Below are 13,807 nucleotides of genomic sequence, written 5' to 3' on the forward strand. Positions count from 1 at the left end.
GGGACAGTTAAATGAAAAAAAACAACCCAACAGTATGCGACGAACAAGAAACTGCGATAGACTCAAATTTGTTGCAAAGTGTCTCATGCTATTAATGTTAGTTGTGGAGGAGCGCTCTGCTCAATAAGATTCTTGGTATGTCTTAAACTCTTTGTGAACCCCTGTCTTCTGCAAACAAAAGAACTCTTGTATAGATTTCTAGCTGAGAATCGAAACTGAGCTATGGTCCAGAAAAATGTTAACCTGGTTATTTGCAAGGGTATAATCAGGTCTGTCCTTGCAGTTGCATGCTAGCTGGCTCTCAGTAAGTGCTGGTAAGCCTTTGTGTAGCCATGCGCTCTATAACTCCGCATAGATTAGCATGTCTGACTTTCCAGCCTCACTTTTGTTCATTTGACCCTTTGGGTTTCGTTCAGTAATTGTGTACTTCCAATGATCGAGACACAAACTCAATGCGGTTTAGTGGAGCTAAAGAGTGCATATTAAATTTGATCTAAGAGGTGTGTGTGTGTGTGTGTGTGTGACTTGGGCATCTTAAACACTGGAACATGTACGTTGAGCATGATCGCTACGCTAAGGAATAGTAAAGATAATGTAAAATTGATTTAGTGGTGTCCATCATAGATCACTTGAGAATCAGTTTGCCACATTTGTTTGCACACATTTTTAAGACTGTTTTGTCGATATATGATTTATTGTGGATACCGTCGTTATAAATTTTGAAATACTTGAATGATGCTTTGTGCTAAAGGTAACATTTATACGTGTGCTTACTTTGAAGTGTATTCATAAAACTCCAGTGGTTAAGGATATATATGCACGAGGCTCCACTGATCCGTCTTAATCAAACTGTCCAATAAATGTATTCGGATAGGACTCCAATTGCTGTGTACGCGCCGTAAAATGAAGCGGTGAGTTTAGACTAGTCTTTGTGAGATTCCATAGTAGACCATTAGTGAGGGTAGATACACTACACTGAGGCACAGGCGATCAGTCTTGTGCAAGTGACCAATTATTAAGGTTTGGTGACCTAGTTTAACGGAAAGTAACGAGAACCTGTTGTAGTATTTCTTCAAGGAGTTTTATGAAGCACTTGCATGTTACTGAACAGCCATTTCAGAGCACTATAAGAGGATAGGAAATGACCGGAACAATAAGGTAAGTTAAACAGGAAGAATACATCTGGGTAGGGATGAATAAATGGTCTGAGAAATAAGGAAGAACTCGCAGACTGTTTAAACTGTGTGAGAACCCAGGTGTGTGATGAAGTTACTTCATTTTAACAAGTGGTTTAGGAGCTAGGACACCAATCGACTGCATAAGTGAACAGAACGGTGTTGCAGTCTTTCCGGAATTGGCAATACCCCTCTTGATTTCTCTAGGTGAGGATCAGGTCCGTTCAAAAGCATGCACCCAGAAACTTTAGTGATTTGTCTTACCTTAGTCCCTGTGGCATGTGTTGACTGATCTTGGATTCCATCTTGGTTGGTTTGGTGAAGCCAGCCTATGAAGTCAGTTTGGGCCAGATTTGTGAGGAACGTTGTGCATGATACATAGAATCTTACATTTGATCCTGTGCCCTACCGGGAGCTAGTACAGATTCTGCTGGGCAGGTGAGATGGGGGTCAGATTTCCTGAGGTTGAGGTGATTCTCACTGCTTGATTTTGTATCCTTTGCAATTTCTGAGCTTGTGGGCCTGCAGTAGCCCAGTGTCAGCAGGATCAGTTCTCTGGTTAACGCAAGAAGATGCGAAGGAAAGAGGACCAATGACTTATTTCTAAGCATAAACAGTTAACCAATTGGTGTAGTTGGTCCCATTTACTTTGAAAGTGTGTGATAGATTTTGAACTGCTATATCTCGTATGGGCAGGAGGTGGGTCTCTGAAGCTAAGAAACAACTGTTACTGTGCAGTCCTAGATAGCATGCTTTACCTACAAATCTGATCTATCTCATCCCATGCACTGGCTTCCAGCAGGGGGAGTAGACCTAAGTGGCCTTTAATAGGTAAAGCGTCTAGTACCATTAACAAGCAGAAGTGGGGAGTCTTTGATACACTGTAGGGACGCCACAATCGTTGGGCTTTGTACGTAGTTCAAGAGACCTACAATATGGCTTGTATGACGTTCAGTAATGTGAGATAGACTGTTTGGATAAATCCATTTTTTTACATCCTTTTCAGGCAAAACATTTCAGGCTTAAGGAGCTAATTGGTTGAAAGCAGAGGGCTCAGTCGAAGTATTTGCAGCTTGTCCTTGAAGATGACTGGGTTTGATAGTCCTGTAAAAGTTCAGCCTATCAGGATAATAAGTTTGGGCTGGCTAGTTACTGCTAGATGTTTAAACGGGTCAAGCTTCAGGAAGAAACAATACATCAGGTGGTTTCTGACCAGTCACTTGATATCGAAGACCGAGGTAGAGGGACTGCTCCACTACAGCTGTGTCATCCACATCTTAGAAGACCGTTTCTGGCCTAAAACAAAACACTCCTACAGCGATTGGTTGTTGAGGTATCATGTTGCTTGTTTTCACAGGGGTATCCAACATGGATTCTGAGATGGAGACCGGCATGCAGGAGATACTCTTGGACGATGCTGACGAAGACTGTGTGGAATTTAGGCTCCTTATGGCATTTGCCCAAAGAAAATTATCTGACAGCAAATTCCAGGAGCTTATCAAAAACCGCCACACCCAGGTACAGTATGAAAAGAATGGGAAAATGGTAGAACCGTTGAATGGACATGGTGGAAAAGCCCCAAGAGAGATTCGTCCGGCAATGAGATTGACTTCCGATTCCAAGCATACCAAAGTAGAGGGAAAAAAGAAGCAAGAAGCTGGTTGTAAAAGGATGATACCTCCGTGTATTCGAGGAGAAAAGTTGGAGTCTGGCTCTATTCAGGAAGGGGAGCAACTGGGGATGAAAAAGGAAAGGGGCACAGTGGAGTCGGAGACATCTGTAGAGAGTGCATTCAAGCAAGAAGGTGAGTTGGGTTCAATGCCTTTTTGTTTTAGTGATTTGATTTGTGGCCTGTGCAGGATATTCAAAATGACATCCCAGGCCAACAGTGAAAAATATGCTTTTGAATTACCCAAACAAAGTAATTCCTGTGAAAAGTACAGTCACAGCTGTTGAAGTTATTTTATAAACTTACTTGGAGTTCACTCATATTTGCATAGCATTTCTGGGAAATAAACTCCTTCTTCCTAAATCTCATTGGGAAATTAGTTTCCCTATTGGTATATTTTCCCTCCTCTGAACAATTTACACTTGTAAGAAGTAAGAGTAAAGAGCACGGACTTTATTACTGGCATATTAGTATAGTTTAGTCAAACGGTGGCATAGTTATCATGGGGATCCCAAAAAGGACATATACTAATTACTAAAGCAGGATACAAGTCATTAACATACGCTGTGCAAACAATAAATGTGCACCCTACGGTATGTATTAAATAGCCTATCTGTAAACGTTAATGATCTGGATGATATAATGTAAAGGGGTGATGGCTGGGATAGGAGTTAGGGTTAGGTTAATAACTGAGGAGTTCTATTCAAAGTATTTTTAGGTTTTATGTAGGTTCCAGTAGACCCCTTGATCTCTATTTTTGCTCAGTAAATATATATAATATGCATGATTGTCTGGTGACGTTACAATGGACCAGGCAGCGGCAGGCGATCCCTACTTGGCGTCTAAACCCCATGCTACTGGAGGATCAGGTGTTTCGGACCGAGGTCAGCGGTTGCATAGAACAGTATTTTGCGGCTAACACAGGAACAGCGTCCAGTAGGGCATTGGAATGGGACGCGTTTAAGGCGGTTATTAGGGGGTTATGCATATCATCCACCACTGGGGTTCGGAAGATGTTGCTAAGGGACATAGAGGGAGCGGAGGCCCAACTGCGCACGGCCGAATGCGCGAATCAGGCAGGGGAGGAAATGTTGGCTGCGGTTGTTACGGCGCGTGAGGGAGTAGCCGTGCGAGTGGAGAGGCTTCGTTGCTTCGATCATAAGGAATACCTTACTCGGGCGCATGCGGAGAGAGATAAAGTGGGATCCCTCCTGGCCTGGTTGGCGACCCCAACGACCCGAGGTACCCCAATACTTTCCTTGGCCGTGGCGGGGGGGACTCCGGTTTACTCCCAGACGGAGATTAATAGGCAGTTCCTCAGTTACTATGAGGGGTTGTATGATAGCACGATGCAGGATGCGCCTGGAGAGTTGGATGAGTTTTTGCTGGCGGCTCGACTGCCCCGCCTGGACCCGGAGCTGGAGCAAGATTTAGGGGACGCCATATCATTGGGCGAGATCCGCGCCGCGATTAAACACATGGCTCGCAGGAAGACCCCGGGCACGGACGGGCTGCCCGTCGAGTTTTACGCGGCATATGTGGAGCTACTGGCCCCGCAGCTGCAAGCCCTTTATAGTGAAGCCTGGAGAGTTGGGCGTCTGCCCATCTCCGCACGAGAGGCGATGGTCGTGCCCCTGCTGAAAGCCGGAGGGGATCCTAATGTTCGGGCAGCATATCGCCCGCTTTCCATGTTAACGGTGGATTACAAAATTCTGAGTAAAATATTAGCAACACGCTTGTTGACTCACATGACCGCCTTGATACACCCGGATCAAGCGGGCTTTATTCCCCGACGTAGCATGGCAACTTCTGTTCGACGCCTGTTGCGGGTAATGGGGGTGGATCGAGAGGCATACCCAGAGGCCCTGACGCTTTTGGTCGACATAGAAAAGGCCTTTGATAGTGTAGAATGGCCATACCTCTTTCGAGTGTTACAGGAATTTGGCCTAGGGGATGGCTTTGTGCGCTGGACCACCTTGCTATATGACTCCACAGCCCGCGTGAAGACGGGAACTACCATCTCCGCTCCCTACCGGGTGCGACGGGGGACGAGGCAGGGCTGTTCGCTGTCCCCATTATTGTTCGCCTTGGCCATTGAGCCACTGGCGGCTCACGCCCGACTGGGGCGCTCCTATGCTGGATTATGGCTCAGGGGGGAGGCCCATTATATATCCCTTTATGCAGATGATCTGCTGATGTTTTTGGCAGACGCAGGGGGCGCACTGCATGGAGCGACCGCCTTGTTGGATGTCTTTGGTCGCCTGTCGGGGCTCAAGGTCAACTGGGGGCAAGACATGCTTGTTTCCATTGTTGCCTAATGGACAGGCCCCCCAGTCGCTGGGAGTGATACGATGGGAGGACCGCTGTCTGCGTTATCTGGGAGTCAATATTTATCATACCCAGCCTGATTTGCTGGAAGGGAACGTGGGTAGAGCAATCCGGGGCTTGAGCGGCAGCATAGGTTTCTGGAGCACGCTCCCACTATCGAGTGCTGGGCGAGTAGCGCTGCTGAAGATGGTGGCGCTGCCGCGCCTACTGTATTTTTTTCGTACATTGCCCATATGGATACCGGCATCGTTTTTTGAGCGGCTTCGAGCACTGTCTGCGGGCTTTATATGGGGCTCGGGTAGGCGGCGGGTAGCTTTGTCCACACTACGGCGGCCAAGAGCGGAGGGGGCCTGGCGGTCCCGGACTTCGAGTGATATTATTTGGCAGCACAACTGCAATGGCTCACACAGGCGGTGGCAAGGGAGTATAGAGGCCCAGAGGGCCCGCAGGGCAGGCTAATTCCTCGCCATGTGCTAGCTTTTATTGTCATCCAACAGCGGATGGACCTAGCCCAGCTCACTCTTGAGGAACGAACCCTTCGGTTGTGCTGGAACCGGTGTCAGAGGAGGGCCGCCATTGTCCACCCTTATGCCCCGGAGATCCCCCTTGGAATGTGCACGGCGCTCCCACATGGGGGTGATTGGTCGGGACTGGCCGCGTGGGAGGATCTTGGCATACAAGTGGTAGGCGACTTATACAGGGAGGGGGTGCTCCTACCCTTCCAGGACCTGCAGGACTCTTATGGGCTCCCACGGGGAGATTATTTACTTCACGCTGCCCTTGTAGTGGGCCTCCAGAAGCACTGGAATGCGGGGCTCTCGGAACCGCCAGTCGCCGCGGGCTGCCAATATGTGGTTATGGCCGCAGGCACGTCCAAGGCTATTACCTGCTTCTATCGGAGGCTGTCGACAGAGCGCTTGCTGCCCCTAGTCACGTTGAAAGATAAATGGGAAGCAGAGCTTGGGAAGCCCATCCCCGAGACGACATGGCCAGCGTTGGTGCGGCGGGCCTGGAAGGGTACGCGTAATGCCCGGTTTCAGCTAGTACAGTTTTTTTACACTGCACAGAGCATACCTAACGCCAGTTAAGATATTGCAATATTTTGGGGGCACGCTTTCTCAGTGTCCGCGATGTGGGGGAGATGGGGCTGATTTTCGCCATATGTTTTGGTCTTGCGCGGCACTGGGTAGTTACTGGGAAGACGTCATGGACTGCTTGAACCATGTGACAGATCGCAATATCGAATTTGAGATGGGGGCCTGCCTGTTGCTTTGGTTCCCCCACACCCGCCGCACGAAGGTTACTAGTAAGTTCTGTGACTTAGGGTTGATTATGGCCAAGAGGGAACTAATCATGCGCTGGAAGTCAAGGGCGGGGCCTAGCTTTTTGAGGTGGAGGACAGCGTTTGCGAAATGGGCAGGTGCGGAGGGCACACTTCGCTCGCAGTTAGCGCATAGGAGGAACGACGAAAATGCGTTAGCAGCGGCCCGTGCATGGGAGTCACTGGTGGTTGTACTCCAGGGGCTGATGTCAGAAAACATAGAAGAGGAGAGCATACCCGACCGACAGGAGGCAGCGATAAGCGGGGAGTAGGAGGGGGGTCATGATGGTGGGTGGACACGTTTAACGCGGTTGAACCCGGGAAACGCCCGAGCAGACAGAGAGAGGTTTGAATACCCCTACAAGCGTCATGGTAAAGGGGGAGGTTACATCAGGGGGGAGGACAGGAAGGCGAGGGCACACTGACATGGGTGGCGGGAGGGAGTGGGAGGGGGAAGCCCGAATGGGAAGCGTAACTTTTCCACTGCATAACTGGCTGAAATGTCGTATGTTCTTCTCATCGGTTGGCGGCTGGTGCTTTTGTGGGAATTGTATTGGGCTGTTGGTAAGAAAACAATAAAAAATGTTTAAACAAAAATATAATATGCATGAAGTGTTCGTATACAGAAGACGTTTAAGTAGGTATTTTTTTTGTCTGTTCTTAATTTCACATTGCACATTCATTTTGGATATTTTAATTTTGTTTAAAAATAGCAAAAACTAAATTTGAACAGAGAGGACACCACTGCCCACCCCTGCAAATTCCTTCTCTCTCTCACTCTCTCACTCATTTCTTATTTATTTTTACATCTAGAAGGTTCAAAATGGAGCTATTCTTAAAAGCCTACCTGCCGGGAGGTCTCCAGAAGGACAAGTTGATCGATGCCAATCCAGTGCTTACTACTTTAGGTTAATTTTCACACTGACTTGGTCTGGTGCCCCCTTTTTTGCCTACCAGGTGAATGTTGGGCCAGCTGTTAAATATTAAGACTGAACCAGGAAGGACGATGTGGGGAGTAGGAGACCAGAACAGGCATACTACCAAGGGTGACAAGGTGGTTAGGGTCTTTGCTCTTCTTGGTGGTGCTTTGGAGTCTAGAGTGACTTCCCTTTGAGGTTCATGAAGGTTTTTGATTGACTTGAGCCTACACACATACAATAAGTCTTCGCCTTGATAGAGACCATCCTCTTCCCACCAGTGAAGAGATTCAAACACACCTCAAGGGAGCCTAGCAGAAGCAGTGTTTATAAAAAGAGCTTTCTGGTTTCTTTCTATTCCACTAGAAGCAAATAGTTGCAAAGGATAAGGCTGCAACTTTGGTCTCCTTCTCTCTTCTGAAGGCAGGTCCAGAACACTGGAAATGTAATGCTGCTGATAACCAAGACTTCAGATAAGGGTTAGAAGTTGGAGTTTTTTAAATCAATATTTTGATAAGTTAATGGTAACAAGGCGTTTTAGGGAATAATAATGTAATTTTAATTCCTGGTCGGAGTATTTGTAAGTGGGTAAAAAGAATTAGTAATATGTTTAATTTTATGACCACGGATATTTTATGTTTCTTTATAGCTGTAAAGTCACATAAATGAAACCGTGTACGTTTTGCTTGAGGCTCCTGTTTGAATCGGGCAGCAAATTTTGTGCTGCTGAACTGTGCCTCGTACGATTAGGACCCTTCATGCACTGGTCAGCAGTGGCAGACTGCTTGATGGGACTCCCTGGTCAGAAGCTGACCTTTCCTTGGCACTGGGTGGAGGCATTTTCGATTCTGGAAAGTGCATCCTATAGGCAACATCACTAGGACTGGAACTTAGGACCTATAGGTTAACTACTACAAGCCAGGTTCCCTTACAAGGTCATGGAACTCCAAAGTAAATTGCAATATCCACAAAATGTGCAGGAGTGGGTATTGTATTGCTCATAATACGTAGCAACACCATCACTCTTCCAACAAATCACTTCAACCCTTGTTTACATGTTAAATTATACCCAGGGCCACTGTAATTATGCGATGCAGCGGCATTTTCATATAGATTTGTCACATAATCCATCTGCTGCATAATCTGCAGGTTTTCACAAAAAATGTTTGTAGCTCAAATGGTTCAAAAATTAGTAAACATGCAGCAACATATGTTGCTGCACAGTGGAAGGCCCTTTGCAAAGATTGACTGATCACCTTTCTGTTGCTTATTGCAATATTTGGGTGATAAGCCAGTACTAGTGAGGTGCAACCAGTGCCCAGATAGTGTTAACAAGTGTACAAATTACAAAACAAAGTATTTCCAGCTAAAAATGTGCCACATTACACTGCAGAATTTGCCTTTTTTGCTGCATAATTTACTCAACCCTGCCCCATAATTCGGCCCTGCCCCTGCTGCATTATTCAAGTGGCCATGATTATACCCTAATAGATGTGTTGCTGAGGAATCCTAAACATGGGACCGTGTACGGTGAGCATGAACACACTAACATTAAGGGCCACATGATGGTCCTATGTTTTGGTCTCTCACAAAAGGCCTGTGAAATGGAGGTAGCAAATGGGTGTGGGTTTGGTTGAGACCAGTCAGATTGTTGCCTCGCTTTATGGGCCTTTCAGGGATTTGTTACCTTTTGTTGTAGTCAACATGTTTATCACCACCTAGCCTAACTGTAAATTCATAACTAAGCTGATTGATCGAGAATTTGTGAACAGCTTATTAAATTGGTCAGGTCTAGTGTTTTAGTTGCCCTTGAGGGATGTTCCCTCAGTGTTGAACCACTGGTTTCTAGGATATTTGATAACCTTTTTCATCCAAAAATGCATAACATCTAATCATGCTAAATGGTAGCATCCTACCCTGTAGAGGCTAACTCTGATGCCACAAACTAAAGCTGCAAAGTATTAAAGCCCGTGGCAGAAATTGCTGTAAGAAAATAATGCTGATACCGAATTTCCCCTCAACAGTGATCCGCAAAGTTGAGTCGCAAAGTTGATAGGTGTATGAAGCCTGGAGAATTAATAGCATATGACATGTTTAATACCCAGCAAGGGAAGCCAGTCCTAAAATAAATGTTCCTTGGCTGTGTCTTATATCATGGAGCTCTATATCCCTTCCTTTTCTCGATGGCAACATAAAGTGGCATGGGCAGGCCACACAATGGAAGATCTTGAAGAAAGTATTCCAAGTATGCAGTCTTTGCTGTAATTCCATTTTGTATCCATCAAAAGGAAGTCAACATACCTACACACCTTGCTATCCAGCAGATGAGCTGTTCCTGTTGAAAAGAACAAGCTCAACTAACATCCCACAGCATGCAATCCAAAGAAAATGGGAGAACTCCACAAATCCAGACTATACACAATATAGGAATGGACTGGGTCCATGTTAATATGCTGTCTGTACAAGAACATATGAAAAAAGATGGCTACCAGAATAAGGGATAGTGGTAATACAGCTACAGTTTTTACCATTTAACAGGAAGTTACCATAACTATACACCTTGCCATCCAGAAGAGCAGCTACTGTTCCAAAGAGCAAGTAACATCCCACAGACTACAATCCAAAGAAAATGGAAGAACATCGCAAATACAAACTATTTTATTAATATTTACTACAAGTTAATTTGCTCTCTGCATGAGCACATGCAACAGAAGATGGCTACTCAGAATAGTGGATACTGTTGATTACAGCTACAACATATGGTTTATACTGGATACCAATAAACTCCATGGACCCCTAAATGGGCTGGCCTAGTACAGACAGGCCAGGGCACAATGGCTTTACCATACAGAACAGACACCCGTTCTACCAGTTCTGCAAAGAATCACTTGGTGCCCCCCTGTTTCAGACCTCTTTAGCCCCTTCTGTGGTTAAATATTTCTTGTGCATGGTATGTCCTTCGGAAGTACATTAACATAACTTTATATTGAGAAATCATTACAGCTTCTAATATATGCAGTGCAGCATGTAGACGTCCTGGGGTTCTGTAATGCTAAAAGGCACAAAACCTCTATTTAGAGACTGACCGTATACTCTAGTTAACCATTCGTTCATATGTAATGGCAGATGAAAGTTAATTGCACTACATATTAACCCAAACTAGTTCCAGTGTCTGCAAGCAATTTATTCACAATCCAGAAAAGCAAATCAATAGGCATTTTACCATGTACAAAGAAGCACTCTGTCATTTTTATTTTCTCTTTTTTTTAATACTTAAAGGTTCATAAATACTGTAGAAATCAAATTTCTTACCAACCACTGATTGTCAGCTGCAAGTGTCTTTTCCAATATTTGCTGCGGACAAATGTATGTGACTACAGCCCATGAACAATAACTTAATAGTGCCATGTGTTCTATTATACATCGCAGTATGATGTACATGAGACTTGTGGAAAGATGTGAAATGGACATTAAAATTACTGTGATTCAAATAGAATGGTAGTTTTGTTGGCCTGAGAGAATGGGCAATGAACTGTTGGCGCCAAGCCCATTTACTGTATGTTTTCAGGGTTTTAGCAAATTTAAAAAAGGCATTATGTCTATAAATGACTGCTGTATTCATGAATGTGGGACACTATAAAGTGCTAATTCTCCCAAAGTAATCTTGGGGACCACATGGTACAATCAGCCTGATGTGGAATGATCTTACCTAACCTCGGTTTCCTTTCATACAGTTAGAATTTCTTTACATTTTCTGGATTTTTTTTAGATCACATTCCTAATAAATCTTTCAGGTGATGCAGATCCAAAGAAGCTGTTGGGTCGTTTAGACAGTGGGCCAGAATGCAGGCGGAATGATACCAATCACTCATCGGACCTGGAATTCCACGGTCTGAGCCTTTCTGACAGTGTGGAAGACGACATAGTGTCAGGTGAGCAGACAGAAATTCTACAGGAGGGTGTAGGATCAGAAAATCTGGTTCTTTTGAGATTTGAAACTTGTTATGTAGATAAAAAAAAATTAGTAAAATGACAAAGGAAGAATATTAAGAGGCGGGTCTAGGATGCAGAAATGCCAATAAATTGTCAATCTGGTAAAGCAAAAGAGTGGTAAATCTGGGAATGTGGGATTTTTGACCGACCAAGGCAAGTGCAGCAGACCGGTGGAGTGTCCCCAAACCCCACCTCTCCTCGCTGACGGTGCAGCAAGCATCAGAAAAATAAAATGGTAGTAAAGAGATTTGATTACCATTTTATTTTTCAGTTCAGCCTAGCTGAGTGGCAGTACTGGGTGGGGCCATCGCTGCTGATTGGCAGCAGGGAACATTGTTGCTGCTCTAGTTTAAACTGTGAATGTCCCTTTGGCCAGATGTCTTGCAACAGCCTGCCTGACATGCACATTTTACACCTCTCCACTCAGCTGTGTTAGACAGCTGGTTGGAGAGCAGGTATAGGTCCCTAGTGCCTGAGGGAGCGTCGAGACAGCCCGCTGCAGCCAATCCAGGTGCTTCTCTCAAGCTGCCTAACCTTATCAGCAAAAGACACACAATTGATGGATGGAATGCAGAACAAATCATAACATTCACCCCCAGTCAAGAGATCTGGGTTCAATCCATCATTCTTTTGCTCACCATGCCACCCCAGTTTAGACCTGGCCATATGCAAATTGGTCTTGACCCTGTGCCTCAAGGGAACAGTCCAGCCCGAACTGCCAAGCCAGGTCCTCCCTGGACTGGAAACAAGCATCCTAGGACCGGTTTCGGGGACCTGGCTTGGCAGTTCGGGCTGGACTGTTCCCATGAGGCACAGGGTCAAGACTGATTTGCATATGGCCCGGTCTAAACTGGGGTGGCATGGTGAGCAAGAGAATGATGGATTTAACCCAGATCTCTTGACTGGGGGGTGAATGTTTTGATTTGTTCTGCATTCCGTCCATCAATTGTGTCTTTAACATTATCAGCAGCATGGAGATTAGTTTGGGGAGTGGCTCAGACTCATTGCTGCGGTGGAGCCTCGGATTGCAACAGTATCAAACAGAAACAAGGACGAGGTAGTGTGTAAGTGGTCATCTATTTTATTTCTTTATAAAACTGCTTTCAAACCCACTTGTAGGCAGTGTGAGAAACTTGCACTGCCTTGGTTCAGCTTAAACTCTAGAGGTCTCAGTCATGGCCCATTTATAAACGCTGTTTATAATGGACCACAATTGAGAGCTGTGCTGGTTTTCTCAGTCTCTTGTGTGGGTCAAAAATGTCACCCTACTGTTTTATGTCTGTGGCTGCTACTGCAGCAGACCGAGCTGTGTTTGCCTCGTCAGCACAACATATGTTAACTGTCGATTTTGCTTTCTGCTCATCACAAGCACCAGAGTCTGAAGCAATTGTGTGGCTCAAGGCTATCTTTATTTCAGAGTTTCCCTTTCTAAATCTCTTTTCTTCGTTTGACTGGATGTGCCAGCCCTTAAACGTTTAAATTGCTGAAACAAATTGTCCTTCAGAATTACTTCGTCCTATCTTTGTTTTAGACTGTCTGATTCATTTCACTAATTCATACACTTTTTAGATCAGCCAGTGACTTTGAAATGGCTTCAAAGTCACTGGCTAAACATAAGTAGGAGAATCTTTTGGTTTTTTTTTTGTGTTGAAATTTTTTTATTGAGTTTTATAAGACAAATACATCAGAGCATAAACAACAATAAATAATAGAGAGAAAATAAATCCATGTTGAGAGAAATAATGTAAAAAGATACTGATGAATAAATACGATATAAATATGCAGTTAAATAAATAAATACTAGTTGGAGTAACAATTAGATCAAAACATAGAATGATACATAATAAAAAATAACCTATAAGGAAAAGAAAAGGGGGAAGACCTAGAAAATAAAAGTGCAGAAAATATAAATAAATAGAACGGAGAAAAAGTAATTAGATAAATACAGAAGAACGTATCAACGGATGAAGCAAAGGATGAAGAAAGCAAAGAAAAGAGATAAACAAAGGACAAAAGAGGGTAAAAGCTGATTAATGTGCTTGGGCAGAAGTGGAAGCAGGGGGTTCAGCAGCATTTGATTTAAGAAATGGAGACCAAATTCGGAGAAAGATGTCAGCTTGGTCCTGAAGATTATAAATTGTGCGTTCATGGGAGGCTGTTTGCATCATTGCCACCAACCAATCTTCCTGAGAGGGAGGTAAAGATGATTTCCAATGACGCAGTATACATATTTTGGCAGTAGCAAGTGAGGTATGAAAAAGGCGGAGTTGTGGTTTCGTGAGCTTTGGGGAGTGACGTAAATCATGCAAGAGAATGTTAGCTGGTGTGAGTGGCAATTTTAGGGGCATAGTGGAGTTCAAAGTAGCACCAATGTAAGTCCAATAGGATTGGATACTAGGACATT

General features: G+C 44.7%; 1 protein-coding gene across 1 annotated transcript in view; it reads left to right on the forward strand.

Moving 5' to 3' along the window:
• The window catches only part of LOC146854294 (uncharacterized), a 215,934-nt gene that overhangs the window by 107,103 nt on the left and 95,024 nt on the right, over positions 1-13,807 (forward strand). The window contains exons 2-3 of the mRNA XM_085652079.1: positions 2,533-2,979; positions 11,205-11,342. Coding sequence (XP_085508205.1) covers positions 2,544-2,979; positions 11,205-11,342 — 574 coding nt within the window. The 5' untranslated portion in view covers positions 2,533-2,543. The remainder of the gene's footprint in view (positions 1-2,532; positions 2,980-11,204; positions 11,343-13,807) is intronic.

This window comes from Triturus cristatus, chromosome 4_1, assembly GCF_964204655.1.
Source record: "Triturus cristatus chromosome 4_1, aTriCri1.1, whole genome shotgun sequence".
Lineage (NCBI taxonomy): Eukaryota > Metazoa > Chordata > Amphibia > Caudata > Salamandridae > Triturus > Triturus cristatus.